We start from the raw sequence: 18378 nt of genomic DNA on the forward strand, positions 1-18378 counted from the left end.
TGGGCACACTTCAGTGGTGGCAACATGCAAGAATGCTTGTGGACCTAGTGAGCTTTAAGAGCATATTAACCCTTTGAATGCCAAGTTTCTTTTTGCGACTTCTACACAGCCCCTGCCAGTTCTTTTCGCGTGTTGGTTCACTGGACATTTCCTGCTGCATAGATGCTTGCTTTTTGTCGCCACTTTCTCCCATTTCAGTATGGGTGAACAGTTCCTAAGTTTATTTGTCTGCCGTAATCCAGACGGACAAACAGGCCATGCTGGTCATGGCCACGACTGCTCCTCCGATACACAGTCCCAGCCGGTTTTTTTTTTTTCTCTCTCTCTCTCTCTCTCTCTCTTGTCTCGGTGGATATTTTATGGTACATAGAAACTGGTTCTCTGTCGTCAGTTTCTTCTGATTCATAATTCACATCCGTAAGTCTCGTAGTCTCTTAAAGTCAGGATGGACCTGTTACATGGCTGCCTGCCGTGACAAAGTGACAACATTAAGACACAACTGGTGTGCAATGTCATTTTTGGCATGAGTTGCTTCTGGAGAGGCCAGGAGTGTACTGAAAACATAAAACACGTATGCTCAGGAGTAGCAGGGGTCGTGCGAGGGTGGGTGCCCAAGTTATCTATGGAATGGCACCCAAAGGTTAAAAGACGCCAGATAGTCTAAATTAATCCAGAGCCCTTTACTATGTCCCGCATAGCTGCGCCATTGCTTTGGGAAGTAAACCGAATAAACCGAAATGTGTGGGCATTGTTGATGTCTCATTTGCACAACCTGATGCTTATTGAAGTGAGTTTGTTCTGTTCAATATTTCTGTTAGCCAGCTGATGGCTTGTTCATACCCATGCCTTCTCTTTTTCTCTTATTCCTTCTTTTTTTTTCTTATTCCATTTTTCTGGGACCAGCACAAGAAGTACTGCTTTGACCTTCTGAAGGCAGTCACAATCCCTGTGAACGCGCTGGCCACTTCGAGCTCGGTAAAGGAGAAGCTCGAGCAGCTGAGCTCCCTGCTGTCGGGCAAGCCCTTCAAGTCTGGGCCTCGCACAGTGTCGACCACGTCGCATCCGCTGGCCCTGCGTTTCTGCCTCGACAGGCTTGCGGAGAAGATTGTGGTGAGTGACTGCATGTTTGGTGCCTCTCTCTTCGCATTATTAGACTCTCAAAGTTGTTGTCAGACCTGCTTGCACTGAATCAAAGTGTTCCAAGTGCCCCCTTGTTGAAGAATGGAAATGCCATTCGCAAATTACTCTCAGAAGTATAGGAACATTGATTGGCTGTTTAATTCTCACATTCCAGCACTTTTGTTCGATTGGGCTCTGGAAATCAAAACTTGAATGTTAACGAGAGGTTTGTGAATACCAAATTGTAGACTTCGAACCAAATGTCTAAACGGATCAAGAAAAAAAAATAGCTAAAGAAGAAAGCTAAATACCAAATTGAAATTAGAAAAATTTTCACAAATTTTAATGCTTACAAGTTTTGGGCAAGAGAACAGGTGCTGTTCATGCTCGGGAGCCTCCTAGCATTGCATAATAAGAATATGTAAATAAAAATAAAGACATACAGTACGGTCTACTCTTATGAAAGGAAACAACAAATTAGTAGGCCAGTACAGATTACAACTCAGTTCCAGTATATGAAGGTCTGGAAAATTATTTTTTTTTTTTTTACCAATAGGATCTCTGTTGCATGTAATCAATAGCTCTTTTTTTTTTCTCTGAAACCAATGAATTGGTGCTGTTCTGTTGTACTGAATGTTAATGATGTTCTCAGTTTAATAGTAAACTTGTGCTTTGCGGCAATCTTTTAGTTATTGCATAGACTACTGCTTTCCAGTTTTTATCCAAAATACAGAATGGCTGTCCCAATTTTACGTCAGGCAGGTTATTGCAAGGCCAATCTCCGCAAGAGACAAAAGGTCTGCGCTGATATCACGTGACTCAATCATTGTTCCGCACATAGCCGGTGGCGACGATAAAGAGCAGGCACGGCTTGCGCCGTTTCATTGTCAGGCGTTATTTGCCACCGGTCAGATTTTGAAATCTAGCGGGTCATGGCAAGTTCGCGCCATGCTCTCTCTCTCTCTAACCCCCTCCCCCAATCCTCCTCGTTCATCCACGCCGTCCGTGCAAATGCATGCAACCCGCCGTGGCACTGTCGCGCCAATCCAAAGCTAGCCTTGCGGCAGATTGCTCAAAGCTACACAAAGAGGTTGATGTGCGTCGAGGAATGGCGTCTGGAGCAAGAGGCCACCATACGGTGTGCCTTAAAGATGGCAGCCGTAAACAACTTTGTTGCTCTTCCCTGCATTCGCTTTCATTTGCGAAGCGGTTTGTCGGCTTTCTGGCGGTTGCGCGGCTGCTATGAATAGATTTGTGTCAATTCGGCATTAAACCGTAATCTTAGTCGCCGACGCCCGGTGAAGCGGTGCCGATTAAGCCTAATGGCTGAGGCATTGTGGCCGTAGTGGTACAGTGGGCCGCAAGCCGTCGCGGAATGCCTACCGCTGCGTTCGTACGGGTGGCTCATTTTAGTGATCGGCCCTGCGATCATGTGGGTTGGATTGATGGCTGTTGAAGCAGCATGAAGTTTGTCACCGCGTATTCAACACGATCCACGTGTCTATCGCGTGCACACATCGGGGAGCGCTCGCATTGACACAAAGTCTGCTACCACGTCAGCTGGGGCCCGCGGCATGCTCGGCGCTCCTTTTGCGCCGAAAACGAGGTGGCGGTATATCGAGCACGAGGGCTTCCGCAGTCCACGCGACCTGTGACACTGCACGGGCCTCCTCATCGAATATGTCGAAAAATCGAATAGTAGATATTCGACTCGCGAATCGAATTATTTGCGTGTTCCCTAACCTGTTCAGTAATACTCGAGTGTTCGCACACCCTTAATGATACTGCTTTAAAGAGACAGACATTAAAGAGAAAGACAGCTCAGAACGTGAATCGAGATAACCCCGTTGGCAGAAGTATGCCCTATCGTAGTTTCTAAAATGAGCCATGTTATTCTCATTAAACGTGGATTTATATCTTGTAATTCATCACTAAAGTCGCGAAATATGACCTTCGGTGCTCCACACGACAAAAACATGAAGCTGCATAAGAGGTCCACCACGTCACCTTCTACTAGTGTACACGGTCTCTGGTCTTTGTATTAGTATTGAAATGCCGTATACTTTTTATTGTTATTTGTTTTTACTGACTTACAATGTGCAGATAAGCCTTTGTTTGTAGTGAGCAGAAAAGTGGCGCTGCCTTTGCCTTCATTTTCAATGAGTTGGCTTCACTCTTCTAAAGAAAGAACCATGATGACAGGGGCTAGCCAACCATGATGTAGGCGTATACTTGGGGGGAAAACGCGTTACAAATATAAGAAATGTCTGTACAACAACGTAAACTTATTGCACCAGCTTTTTATGTTCAAAAGTGGTTGAAAAGGTCAAAATGTATGTTGTTAACCACAGTTACACTCACTCCTGTGTAAGCAGAACAATGGGCAGCTTTCACAATTTGCGAGGCACGCTCTCGATATCGCTCTCACCTCTGAGCATTGCTGGATAAGGGGCTCTTACTTTTTTCAAGGCTGCTCAAATCGACAAATTCTGCTTTGACAATCGACAATCCACGCGCCTTTGGAAGTAACAGCTGCAGGTGTAAATACTAACGAGGGTGAGCTTTGCGTTGCACCATAAAAAACTGGGTCCCTAAAAATCGGTTGTTGGTCCCTTTAACATATAAAATACTCGACCACTGTGCCATCTGCGCATGATTTTCGTGTTTGTTCATTTTGGTTGGGCATTCACCAGCAGTGGCCATGAGGCAAGTGTCTCGTCTGCACAGCGCGTGGGCCAACTGAATGAAACTGAAGTAAACCTGAACAAAATTTAATGGCAACCTTACATGTTGGAGCCTGTCTGGCTTCTCCATCAGGGGTGAAATGGCAAAAGATGCAGTGGCGCTTATAAGCAGTCCACTGTTGCTCGTGACGTATTGCCAAGTGTTGGAGCCACCAGTTCCAACACGCTCCATTGTAGGCGGTTGCACAGGCGAACACTGCTGAGGCAACCCTCTGGTAGGGGCGTGCACCTCTTCATTTGATCTATCAGGTGTGCCACTAAGCTGGAGGTTATTATAAATGAGCAATGTTCTTATTCTTTTGCTTGGCATTTTCAACAGGATATTTCTACTGTTCACTATTGGTGCATTTAACTGCAGAGCGTAGCTTGCACATGAAGCCACCTGCCAATCGATGCTTGTGTTGCGACATTCTGGTAATATGATTGTGTTGACAAAATGATGTTATGTTTGTGTCTCCTGTTATGTCAAGACCAGTTTGTTCAGCTGTAGTGACGTTCCAATTGTTGAGTTGTATCTCGTAGTACATTCGATCCTCATTATGACAAAGTTGAAGGGGAAGCAGAAATTACTTCGTTATATCAACTGGTGCCCTTTACTGCACTATATGTCCAGTGGTGTGCGCAACCTTGAACATGCAAAGAAGATTACGGCTCAACGGCCCGCCGAGCCGCTACACAGCCGAGCATGTGTTGAAATTTTAATGAAACAACAGCAAAGGCTCTCTGGTGTGTGTAGCACACAGCATTTTAGCATATGACGTGACAGGCTTTAATAGACTTCTTCTGCTCCAATATGATGTTCTTTTGCTTCCTCTTCCCACTTGTCCATGTTGTCGTGAAACCGGCGAAACAGCGACACAGTCATAGGGATCAGCTAGTACGCTGCTATGCAAACAAAGTCTATCGTGTTTGAGCAGCACGTGGCACACAACATGGTGCGCTGGCTACCTTCGTGACTGTCGGTGATGGTTTCACTATTGCAAGATTTCACAAACCTGTTGAAGTATACCGCCGACAGAACTTGGCACAGCGCCAGAAACACTGTCAGCTCTATATGCGGACGTGTTCGGCCTGTGAAAATGAAACTGTTTAATCTGCCACTCTCTCGTGGCCTCGCAGTTGTCATGGCTCCACTGTGATAGGACCTTCTTTCGCACATTTTCCCCACCATTGTGCGCATGCATGAATAGCATGAGAGACATGTGGGTTCATTTGCTCCTCGAAATCTGCCTTTCCCTAGGTACTTCCGTACAAGGGAGGAGGGCATGCTATACATTGTTCGTCCCTAGCCTAACTGCACTACATGGCAGCAGATAAATGCTTCGGAATAAGTCAGCTCTCCATTCGGCTTTCTCGGCACCTCAGCATGTGTTCTGCTTGTGACTGCAGCGTCCTATGTTTGAATGGCATGTTTCAATTATTTTTTTTTACTTTTACCCTTTCGTTATGTTTCTGCATTATTATACCATTTCCCCCTTTCACTTCTACAGTGCCTGTTCCTTTTTTTTTTCCTATGTTTTGCCACCATGGTTGGCACGGAGGGTTTCGCCACTGTGCCTGACACCATGCCAAGGAGAGAAGTGACCTGGTGCAAAGCGCAGGAAAGGGGGCTTAGGTAGATGCTGCTTTAGCCGCCACAGACCAATGAATAATGGCATGTTGTTATTGCAAAATTGTTTAGTGTTAGATATTCAGTGGCAGATTATACTGAAGCATTTGTTCATGGCTGGGTGGTGCATGCACCGAGCTTGCCTATGTGGCATGTACTCCTTCGATCGCCGAAGGTTGTGCCACTGGCTTAGCACTGAAGGTACAATGCAAAGCAACAAACCTTGTGTTATGTGCACCCCAGTGGCACGCGCCAACCACTGACGACAAAAGATTGATGCCTTGCCATTACACATTCTATCGGCCACTATGATCCTGTTCGGATGAACATTCAGGCAACGAAGCAAAGTACGTTGTCCTCCTTGTTATTTATGCAAAGGCACATTTAGAGGCGCAACAGAGGCTAGGTTTCGTAACAAAAAAGTCCCCACATTTTTCTCTGGGGACTGTTTGGGTCAGGCAAATGCGATCTCATCAACTTATATATATACTTACGGATAAGGAAGTATCTGTAAACGTTGGCTCTCGTCGCCGCTGTGGGAGCCCACCAGCTTGGCTTGGCCAGCTCGTGCTGGTTTCACACAATCTCGGAGGTCACGCCTAGCTGTGTGGAGAGTGAACAAGAGAACTGGAGGCACTGCTTTTTATAATGCTACACGCAAGCATCATCATCGATATGTGGTGCAGCGTAGCTAGACTTTGCCTCCGAGATGGCAAACTCGCAGGGTGGGTCTAGCTTCATCAGCTACGTGCACTATAGCCATGTGGCACAGTGAGAGAGGTATGATAAGATAAGAGAGAAGTGCTGCTTGTGCGCATGTGGGCATGTAGCAGAGGTGGCGAGAAAGAAAACTGTTGCTCAAGGGAATTTTTGATGCAGGAATTTTGAACTGCCGCGCCAAATGAGCAGTGGAAAGCAATGTGCTTGGTGTGCAACAGTCAGTGTTTGTGGTTTTGGAGATGATTCTTGTTCGTTATGTCCATTGTCAGAACAATTTTACTTCGTTAAAACGAGGTTATAAATACACGGATCGCTATGGGGGTTTCAAGGCGAATTGCATTTACTTTGTTATATTCATTATTTCGTTACATCCCATCTCGTTATATCAAGGTTCTAGTGTTTTGATAATTAGCACAGTGCAGCTTGGTGAGGAACACCAATTGAGTGCACTGTAACTGGGATGAGCGGTCACCAAGCCATGCAGACAAGATGTGATAGCAGTGTTGTTGCTACTAGACTTGTTGGTGATCCACACAAGTACTAAACGTAGTGCATTGCAGACAAGGGAAACATATGAGTGACAGGACTCATTTGGCCAAGTGTGTTCTATCACGTCTTTATTCATTCTTCTCCACAACACAGTATGTTTACTGCGTGTATAAAGTGATAGCGCCACTCTCAGATGCAACCGTTTGGTGTATCATCCCATGAAAATTTTCTGCTAGATCATTGAAGTGCTGCAGTTTTTATCTAAACCAAAGACCCTGGCAACAAAAATTTTGTTCCTTTTCCATTCAAATGCTTACATCATCAGCCTCCTCTTGGCCCTGGTCAATGCATGCCTTTTAACAGTGCATGTGTCAGTGCTGCTTTAGTGATAGTACATACCAATGGTCCTCGAGGACCTCCCATTTCCCCTAAGAGCAGTGCTAGCTTTTGGCGCACATTTGCATTCTCTGACTGTCGATGCTTCGTGTTGCTGCATCTGTCCCAGCTGCAAGGTGAAGAGCAGATCCTGTCCAACGAAGACACTGCCTTTCCTGTGGCTGCGTTAGCTGTGGGCCTCTGGTGTCGCTTCCCTGACCTGGGCGACCTTCTGCTCGGACACTTCTACATGCGCTGCCCTGCCCTGGTGCCCATCTTCTTTAGCCGCAGTGTAGCTGCCTCCAAGAGTGAATACCTTAGGTCAGTGCACATCTCTGTTTCGACAAATACCGTCGCAGTAGATGGGTGGTTGACAAGCCCTGGAAATGTGGCACAAAGTGGGAAGTTGGCATTAAAAACCAGTTGCAACGAAATTTAACTTTTGCTAAATTGGCTATAAATGTATAGCGCGTGCTATAAAAGTAATCTTTGCAAAGCCACAGGGTTGGTAATGGTATAATTTTCTGATTACTAGCAGCCTTTAAATAGTGCCTAAGTAGATGACGCAAGCAACTGGTGATGAGCAGTAGCGACGCAGATATGGCGAAATTCCCAGGACCCTACACGACTGCTGATCTCTCATTTGCACCTAGGTGCCCAGGCGCATCACTCACTTAACATTTGCAAGTTGATGGGTGTCTCTATCGGCATGCTTTTATAGGTTCTCTGTGGTGCGTTCTCGTTGCCTACATGATTTTAGCTGTTGCAAGAATGCTGACACTTTTTGTGGCTGTTGGATGCTAGAACATGTACTCAAACAAGAGCAGTGGCTGTGACGCTAGTACAGAACGCTGTGCAGAGGAAGGAAGTACATCTTTCCTGTCCCAGCTTTCAGGGTGCAAACGTGCACTGCGCCGCAGCAGAAAAGTTCGATGCAGATCAGCCAATATGCACAAGGCATGTAAACTGCACTTCATGAATCTTCATGTCTGTCGAGCACAGTCACTTACCCGTGCAAGATCTGCTTGCCAAATGCGTTCTAGGGATGACTATAAGCGCTATGGTTACCAACATTCAACAACTTACCTTCTCTTTTCGTGGGCTGTGATGGCGCACGAGAAACGAAGTTAAATTGTTAAGTGTTGGCAACATAAGTGCTGCAATTGGGGTATAAGTACAGCACTGTGTGCAGATTTGTCTTTATGATTGAGCTAAAGAGAGCTGAGAATGAAGCACTAGTCCTAAGTATTGTTGAAGATAACTTCCCCTATTTCCTGTTACTTTAGTACCGCTTTTCTTGTATAAGTGTCACCCTTGAGCTCCCTATGAACAGTAAACACAGTTGCTAGTGAGAAGGCAATTAATGCTTCGTTACTACTACTAAGGTAGTTGCTTGATAATAGAAATGTACATTCATGTTCTAGAGGTTCATGTGCACATCGCTAAGTAATATGACATCTTTCTTTTAATGTGCTATGCAGATGCGACTACCGGGCTATGCCTGTAGCACCACATTTGAACATCTCTGCAACAAAAAAATTGGGTAGCTGTAGTGGGGCACATGAAAATTCTTGTGCATGCTGCAGACACTGTATGGGCACTGCGGTACAAAAATCACATAACCAAGCACACAAGTTATATTTACTCCTGCATTAAAAAGCTTACATTCGTAATTTATGTTACAGCTATTGTTTTTTTCTACAATCTAATTTTGCAATCATGCTCACTCTCTATTGGGCCTGCTTGTTTTGCGGAAGATGTTTGGACCCTAGGGTAATGAAATAACTCCCCTATAGGTGACGCCAAAGACTGCCCTGCGGCCCTCAAGCCTGCCACACTCGCAAATGGTTGGGACTCATGCACTTGCCTCAATCTCCTTCCCTTGCGCTCCCTATGTAGATGGAGACATTCTGCTCTGGTCACAGGCATTGGCAATTCCTCTGTCTTGCTGCCTGAGTCTCTCCACGCCATTTCTAGACCATATGTGTCTAACGCAGGACCAAGCAAGCACAAAATTTCTGCAACGTATTGCATGCTCGTAGGCCTTATAACTCCTCGTGAGCACCTGTGTGGGTACGATAAAATTTACTTGCTATAGTATAATGAGCTCTCTGAAGTGCAGCCATTCCTACCCGAATGAGCAAACGTACTGCTAAGCTATTCCTCTCTGAACGCCAAGCGAGAGGCTAAATTTAGCTCCAATGGCAGCATGCACAGTGCGGAAATGGTGCCATCTGTGCACGTGACATGTGCACGATCGAGTAATGACTTCGTTCCACTACACAATGATATCAAAGTAAGGCACGTGGGTAGTGTGGTTGAAAAGGTATAAGCGATAATGCTATAATGTGTTTTCGTCACATGCAGTCCTTGGCAAGTGACCCCCGCCCCCTCTGGCCAATCTAAAGGCATTTTAGGTCAAAAAGAATACCTTTAAGACAGTGATTCTTGTCAGTTTTTTTACCGATGTCCTTGAATGCAGGTTGTGTGGCTACAAGTGCACTGAAAGCAGCCTGGAGTCAGAGAGCCAATTTCTGAGGCGCATTACGGGTCTTATGCGCCTGTACGCCGCCCTGCTGCAAACGCCACTTCCCCCCTGGCATAAGCCTGCCAATGGCGACAGGTCCCGTCAGCCGCCAGGGTCAGAGCGTGGCTGGCAGTGGATGGCACTGTGCCTGAACACGCCAGTCGAGGACCCTGACTTTGCAGCCACGCTGATCTGCACTTTCCTAGAAGTAGCTGGCTGGGCGCTGGCGCGAGACTACGGCCGCCAGTTCCGCAAGGTCCTGCACACGCTCTGTAAGGACTACTTTCCACGCCTCAAGCAGCTCGTGAAGACGTCGAGTGGGCCCATTTCACGACTGGAAGGGCTGCTACAGCAGGTGCTTCGCAAGGGACACTTGGCTCGGCCTGATGCAAGCCTTGGTGCCAGGGTTTGGAACTGAGATGAAGCTGTTGAGCTTGTATTTCCAAAGGCAATACGAAGACACCTGCAGAGTGACCTCGACAGACAGGATCCTGCTTCGTCCCCAGATCCACCTCTTTTGTCAATTGTCATCTTATTGAGGCACGACAGCGACAAGACACACATGCCAAGCTACTTGCTTTCTGTCATTACAGAGGTGGATTTGTAGTGACAGTGGAAAAGAGGATGTCAGATGGCAATTACCAACCATGTGTGTAGAGTGACCACTGCTTCCACACTAATGAGCTTGCTTATGGTTGGTGCTATAAGCATGCACCTTTCACCACAGAGTAGTTGATACAAGCAGCACCTTGACACAATTGCGCAGTGGATGTGGCAGGTATACACATTCCATGTGTGCATCACAAGTTGGATATCCTGCAGGCATCGTTGAAGTCCTTCGGTGGCTTCAGTGTACATTACCTGAAGACTCGGCACGAGACTATATGTTTTAACTGCCATGGTTAGAACTAGAATTTGCTGTTAATGCGCAGAAAGATCGGCACCAAGTATGATGCATGCTTTCACTGCCTTCTAACACTGAAGGGAAGACAGCCTTGGACAGACATGTTGCTTGTGGTGATGAAGTATTACTAGCACTACTAAGGCGATGTCAATTCTCATCCAAAATATAGTTCAGCAGAGTGAGCTGAATGTCAAAAATCAGACTACTGGTGACAATTTTAAAGGCTGTAGGTGTTGTAAAAATGCTTCTAGCACTTCAAATGCAGCCACCAAGCCTTTTCTTGTAGGCCTGGGTAACACACTTGCTTTTTGTGGGTAGTTTTTATGGGTTTTAGAAGTGCTCACTGGAACTTTTTTTCATTGTACACTTAACAGTGTAATTGTGAATGGCAATGTTATTTTCAACTCAAGTGCAGAGTGGACATTGTTGGTCATGTACTGCCATGACAGTACAAGCCAAATAGCATTCATGCATTGACATTGTGTGCGACAAGCTGGGCAGGTGGACGTCATGAATGCAAATGACTGTGATAGATTATTATCCGAGTTTTTCTGCCAAATGACATGATGCGGCAATACAGGTTTTATGTTTTTACACTTGGTAACCAAATGCATCGCAGACACAAATTCAATTCAGGACAAATTCAAGACAGTGAGAAAAAATCATTAAACTTTAGGCCACATCCCAGAATATGCGGAAGTGCTGATCACATGCTTATTCCTGTTCTGTCCGAGTTGTAGGTAGTGCAATGAAGCACGCTAATAAAATTACATCTTTGATGCAAAGAAGTGAATTGGAGCTGACATTGCATATGGTTGCATTTGAAAGCCTTTGCCTCGATGGTCCTTGGATTTTCTACATTCCTGCCAAGTGAAGTATAAGTGTAGCCTCACAATGGCTGCACTGTCTGTTAAAGGGACACTAAAGGCAAATATTAAGTTAAGCTGAAGTGATAGATTACTGCTTGAGAATCTCTAAGGCATCAATGTTATTGCGAACAGGGCCTTAATAATCGAGAAACTGAGGTAAAGGACATGATTAGAGACTCCCCCTGGGACATTCAAGCACTTGCTCGATAATGAAAGCTCTCCTCATTTGAATTCTGACACTAGTACTTAACCACTCATTGCAAAAAAAAAAACTTCATTGTATTGTATTATAAAACGAAATAAAATGCTAGTTGACCAGTTCTATTTCATTTTTTAGAAAAAGGAACTAATTGAAATTATCCTTGACAACGACATAGCGATCTAAAGGTTTCGTTTTCGCTTGACTTCACGCCACCCACGCTTTCGTGTTTCCCTAGTTTCATTATCGCATAGTCCTGTGCTGGTTTTTCTGGCTCGCAAAACTTAAACAAACTGCAAGTAGCAGAGAATTCAACTTCCACGTGATGTCACGGGATGCCCGAACGGTCTACACCACTTGATCAAAAAGCAGCTGCAGCGGCAAATCCACCGCTCTGTCTTGGCTTGGTGCCGCCGTCTGTCGGGCGCCATTGTACTCACCACTGGCAGTAAAGGGTGGTGATGGCGTATGCAACGTCGCCACTCCCCAGCTGGGAGGCGGGGGATTTTATTTTAGACAAGTGTATCTGGACCCTTCAGATACAATTTTCTCGTAAACCCAGTCCTTTCGTGGCACGAAACAAGCATTGCAAGGTTTCTGGAATGGTATTTAAACAGTCCACATCAACTTATTATTTGCCTTTAGTGTCCCTTTAATCAGAACAAAGTGTGAAGTGGTGTAAGACTGACATTTGGGTCACTTGGTATGGATGCACTTAGGGTTGAAAAAGTGTGACAAGTGAGGACAAAGGGAGACAGCTAGTACATGCTTCCACCCTCTGTCCTGTATTATCAAATGTTCACGATGTAGTTTGCTTTCTTCACCCTCGTTTGTTGCACTTCCTAACTCTTAACAGTGTGAATGGACCAGTAGTCACGCACTGATGAGTGGATGTACCAAGACCACGCCTGGTGTCAGTGCATTACAATTGAGGCCATGTGTTTTTGCTCAATGGATGCATTGATTTCTGAGCTTGCTGCTCAGCATAGGCATTTATAGCAATGCTAGCATCGCCGATGCGATTGACACAGAGCGCACATTTGTTGTTTGATTTTGTCGATTTTCTTCATGATCACCTCCACCACTGCTGAACACAGGGTCAAGAAAGAAGTGCGCGTCGTGCCATAATTTGTGAAAAAATTTTTATATTGCACTGTTTTGTATGATCGAGCACGTCACTGTGAAATTAGCATTATTGCGCTATTCCACCTGCCATCAGTGTGCAACGTTTACCTTGTTATTATCACTTGCTTGTACAGCACCATCCATTACAAAATAAAGATGAAATAGAAATGTTTTAACAATAAAGGTTTAGAAAACATAAAAATAAAGATGAACGCCACAGGTCTCCCCTGTTTGTCCTTTGCTGGATTTTACAACAAAGTACGAACAGGTGAGAAATGAATAACAATGTGATGTTATTCTAGCATCTTATAGTTGTGATGCAGGGAAGTTTCTCCTGCAAAAGCTTGCTGCACCTGTGGGCTCAAATAAAGGTCCCTTGTGTCTCTTGGAGACATGGATTCATCCAGCTCTGAACTCGTTTACTGCAAAAAATGGTTGCCTCCCCAATTTCTCTGCAAGACTCCAATCCCGTGCAAACCTTCTCACTTGTATACAACGCGGTGCTTGTTAAAAGAATTCCTGGTGGTCGAAAATAATAGGGAGTTCCCCACTATGTGCCTCATAATCACATTGTGGGGGGGGGGGGGGGTGAGTGAGTGACAACTTTATTATTAGAAGGGGTAATGGATAAGGGAGGCTAAGCTACGTAGGCTTCCAGGTTGTGCTTCACAATGGAGTCTTCAGCTCGTGCCAGGACCCGTGTTTGGATGTCTCGGTCGGTGCTGGAGAGAAGAGCCTCCCATTGTTCGTCGGTGGGGGGTGACGAGACGAGGTCGGCGGGCGGGGGATCTTCCAGGCAGCCCCAGAGGATGTGGTTCAAGGAGGCAACGTCGCCGCACAGGCAGCAGCGTGGATCAATGACACCAGGGTGGATGTGCGAATACACTAGGGGGCACGGAAAGGTGCGGGTCTGGAGGCGACGCCAGGCGATCTCGGACCGCTTGGGAAGACTGCCATGTGGAGGTGGGTAGGCGTACCGTTCGAGGCGATAGTGCTGGGTAATGTCGTGGTAGGTGACCAGGGGCTCCGGCACCGGGGCGTCCAACGCGGAGGGGCCCACCGCTCGGTCGACGAATCCTCGAGCGTGTTGGTGAGCCGACTCGTTGCCGGGGTGACCCGAGTGGGCGGGGACCCAGACCAGTTCAATGTGACACGGCTCGTCCTCCAGTAGAAGTGGGCGAAGGAGCCGTAAGGTGGAAGGCGAGACGAGACCTCGGGCGAAATTGGAGATGGCGTGCTTGGAGTCGGAGAGTATGACGCTGGCGTTGGTCGAGGTGGCGGCTAAAGCGATGGCTGCCTCTTCAGCCTCGACGACGTGGTTTTGCCTCGTAAAACCCCAGAATTGGGATGATGGTGGCACAATGACACTTCAGATACTGACATCAAGGATGGTGAACAGCTAAAAGATGAATGCTGAGAATGGCTGTTGCACTAAAAGGCGAGTTGCAAACGATTGCTGCATTGTACACGAGCTCGCTGCATGGACCTATTGTCAGGTGCCTCCATAATGTAAAGGACAGGTGTGTGTAGCAAACTATATTTCATGGTTTTGACTGCTTTTGCAGTAAAGCTACCGCGGTCAATCGCCAGCCAGGAAGGGTAGTATGGAGACAAGCAAGTGGGCACAAAAGCACTGAATTGACTTGCTTGTCGCCATCTATCACTGCGCATCTGCTGTGGTGGCTATGGCGTTGCTCAAGATAAACCCGATGGTACGGGATCGAATCCCATCCGTGGCAGCAGCGTGTCAATGGGAGTTAAATGCAATAACGCCCCAGTCCCGTGCATAGAGTGCACATTAAAAAACCTTAGATAGCAAAAATTTATAGAGAGGCTCCTTGCTGTGGCGTGCCTCATAATCCAATCGTGGCTTTGGCACGTATCACCCCAGGACTTAAAGAAAAATCTGCCACTCCGTTTAAATATTCCCAAGTCTTACGAACAAGGCTGAACATCTGCATCTCTAGTCCTATGTAGGAAGCAAACAGCTGTGCACATGCGTGCGAAATTGTACTTGTCATCTTTCTAAATAAGTTTGGCCCATTGAAAAATCATTGCTGTGTATATATATATATATATATGTGTGTGTGTGTGTGTGTGTGTGTACACAGAGAGAGGCAACGTCCCATTTTTGGGATTCGCGCTAATACGTCCGAATCGGGCAGTCCAAAAAAATTAATGCATGCCTTTTACTGCCCCCAAGGGCTCAAATCGTCACAGGCACGTCGGAAATAGCTCTGAACGCCTGCCAGTACTCTTATTAGGCGTATCGGTGCTCGCACTGTGACGGGAGACGGCAGGTGCACCGTGCACGCGTACACTCTAAGAAAAGTTTATACCCTTTGAGTCGTATCTTGCCGCACAACAATAAACGTCATCTGTCTTGTCCACATTTCCTTTCTCTAACACTGCGTACCCGGTACTTCCCAGTAACGAACAGCATGCGCGTTATCAGCATGGCACAGCATTACTGACAGGAAAGTAGCGGGCGCGGCGTTTTCAAGGAAGAAAACGCAAGCAAGGCAGATGATTTTTGTTGTGCGGAAGATATACACCCCAAAAGAAGTAAACTTTTTTTAGAGTGCATGCAAATATGGAATGCATACTGTGTCCCGTGACAATTGCCCCTTCTCACTCCTATTATGCTTCACCGCATAACATTACTGCATTGAGGCGAAGATGACTTGGGAACCTGCATTATGCAACGCGTCGTGCTTCCGGCCTTGGAAGTCATTGGCGAGGATTACAAAGGCGGAGTCAGCGCCATTGCTGACAGCGGCAAATTCTTTCAATGAAAAACACGGCACCGAACAGCAAGAAACTTGGTAGCGAACGTCGAAGAAGATCTGCGTGCGACAGCGCCTGTTCGAGGCAGCGAGATAATAAAATTGGCGGCGGTGGTGGCCTCGATAACGGGGTTTCGGACCTGCGGTCATGCCAAAAAGTCCTCAAACTCGCACGGCGAAGAATTTTGCGTCCGAAATTTCAGACGTTCTTATACATTGACTCAATGGGGTGCGTGGCGGCAAAATTATCGGGCATGTCCGGAAAATCGGTCGTTGACGTTAATGTATACAGTATACCGGTTAATTCAACTCCGGTTAATTCGATCGTCACGCCGGATAATCCAAACGACCAGTCGGCACGCATATGCGCTTGGCCGCTATGGTGAACAGCGACCCCTTTGGTGGCTGCGTCTGTTTTGCTGGAGTTTAGGGGACAGCAAATGTATTGACCATACTTCATCTCCCGTCGAAAACGTCTATTTTTGACGTGCCGTACCGATGGTGCGGGATTTTCAAGCAATGTGCTCGCCACACCGGTGGTTGGTAGTTGCGCAGTGGAATGAGAGATGGCGAGAGTGCTCCGCTGCGAGCGCAATCTAATGGCGGGGTTATTTGGGCGCAAAAGGAACTAGCCTTCTTTAGCTTGGGAGTAGGCGGCGCGCGGCCGTCGGCACGCTTCGCGGGACCGTCCCGCGAAAGGCTTTGGGGCGGGGCACTAGAATGGACGAACACAATCGTACGAAAGCACCACCGTTCGCGTGACTACACGCGAACGATTAGGCGTTGGTGTTCGACATAGGGCGAACATATTCGCTCGATATCCTGTCGCGGTGAATTTGATACACAAAGTGCCAAGGAAATGTCGAGCACAGGTGGCACCAAGTAGGTTATGCACACACACATTTATCACCTTGTTTGCTACAAAAGGACGTTCAATTGTTGCAGCAAACTGGGTTACTCACTGCCAGCACTAGGATGTGACTTGTAGTGTGTTGCCATATGTCCAGCTTAACACTGGCGCTCGAGCACTCATTGTCCTTTCACCTTATTCCTCACAAACCCCCATGGTCCACCACCTGGGCCTGCTAGACCACATGGCTGAACAGGTACACTCTCTGCTATCTAACATAAAGACCTCACCCGAAATCCCAGGCTTTTCCACCTAGCTTAACAATCTGGTAGTCGGAAAGGCTTCTGCTTGTAGTTTCTAGCAATTTCCGGAGTTTCTCCATACGATAGCCACTATCGTCCCGTTATTCCCAACACTCAGTACAGTCGAATCTCGCTAATTCAAAAACGCTTAACTTACACTTTCGGTTTATTCGGACTGACGCTGCTGTCCCGTCAAAGTTATGTGTATTCCAAGGGGCGAAAATGCCCGGTAATTCGAACGTGCAAACATTTGCGACAGTTAATTCAAACATACTGCGCTCCGACAATGCTCTCAGCAGTCGGTTGACAAAAAATAAAACAGGTGCTCCTCACAAGTCACGTGGCTTGCTTCTCCAGAATCCTTGGCAAGAAATTTCAATTTTTTTGCTCGAGGTCCAGATTGAGCTCCTTTCCACTTTAGCGAGAGTTCATCACCGTTGGTGCTTTTTTCCCCCGAGGCCTGCAGCAGTCCTGTGAAGATGTGTAGCAGACTTTGGGGTCAGTACGGGTTTCTTGGGAATTTGTGAGGAAGTCTTCAGAATTTGGTACGATTCCAAAAACAAGCTCTGCTTGTTGCACTGCTTTGTTTCAGATTAAAAAAAGCTGAGTAGTGGTTTCCACTGGTCGAGCAGCCTCTTCATTTTCCCAACAACAGCCAACGTGTCAGCGAATGCTTCAACATCTTTCTGACCTTGGCATCATGCATATTTTGGAACTCTTTAAATCGATCTTTCCGTTTCAAGCTTTTCTCTAGGCGAAAAAAAAAATTGTTAACCAAAGCCTCATCAACCTTTACGGGAAGACTTAAAGCTCCTTTTTGGGTGGCCAAGTTGATGACATGGCATGGGCAACCAACCCCTATCAAACCTGCTTTAGCCTTTTTCAATAGAGTAAAAACACTGTTTTTCTTGCCGATCATGACATTGGCATTGTCTGAACACATTGCCAGCAGGTTTCCAACAAGCAAATTCCGAGGGTTAATCTCGTCCAGATCCAGATTTGCAATCTTATGACTCGTCACTTCCCTTTGGATTGTCCCGAGGCAAAGAAGGCGGCTTGCGACTCTACTTGTTTGTTTAATGAAATATGTCGCAACAATAGGGTAAAGCTGCATATCCCTATTGTTACTGCCATCCACAGCGATCGAAAATACTTCCTCTTTTAAGGCATCCAGCAAAGGAAGCTCCGCGATGGCGGCCATTTCCCAAACAACTGACGTCATCTTTGTTCGTCCACAGGTGCAGCATTTCCCTTCTTCGCACTCGGGGAACATCTTCCAGAAAAGCGGTCCGGCATGATCGCTGACACTCAGCGGGATGTTGTGTTCAACTAAAGACGCTGTGAAGAGGCATTCTGCACAAATCACACCGAGGTAGTTGTCGCTGCGTACGAAACTTGCTGGGCTTAGCTGGCTGTCCACGGCTCGCATGTATCCCTGATGCTTTTTCGAAGCGATGTGAACCTTGATGTCAGACTTACCGCCTTGCAAGTTGTTCACACCACAGTGCAGAATCCGAACTTCTTTCTTTGATGACATGAAGCATAGAAATTCTGCTGTGTATGATTTCAAAAACACATGGAACGCGTGGCAGCTAGTCGCACAAAAGGCAAGGCCAACACTGCAGTGACAAACTGGCTGATGTCCAAACCCGCGTGCACGTGCGAACAAAGGCAACAACATGGCAACAGGTTTGCGGAAGCGCTAGAGGCGCTATTGGCACCATCGAGCTTTGGATATGGATTCGTGACCCCCCTAGTAG

General features: G+C 46.6%; 1 protein-coding gene across 1 annotated transcript in view; it reads left to right on the top strand.

The window, feature by feature from the left end:
• Positions 1–13086, top strand: part of Gle1 (nucleoporin GLE1) — a 30219-nt gene extending 17133 nt beyond the window's left edge. The window contains exons 9-11 of the mRNA XM_070533768.1: positions 904–1110; positions 7187–7377; positions 9539–13086. Coding sequence (XP_070389869.1) covers positions 904–1110; positions 7187–7377; positions 9539–10001 — 861 coding nt within the window. The 3' untranslated portion in view covers positions 10002–13086. The remainder of the gene's footprint in view (positions 1–903; positions 1111–7186; positions 7378–9538) is intronic.
• The last annotated feature ends 5292 nt before the right edge of the window (positions 13087–18378 follow it).

The sequence above is a fragment of the Dermacentor albipictus genome, chromosome 2 (assembly GCF_038994185.2).
Source record: "Dermacentor albipictus isolate Rhodes 1998 colony chromosome 2, USDA_Dalb.pri_finalv2, whole genome shotgun sequence".
Classification (NCBI taxonomy): Eukaryota; Metazoa; Arthropoda; class Arachnida; order Ixodida; family Ixodidae; genus Dermacentor; species Dermacentor albipictus.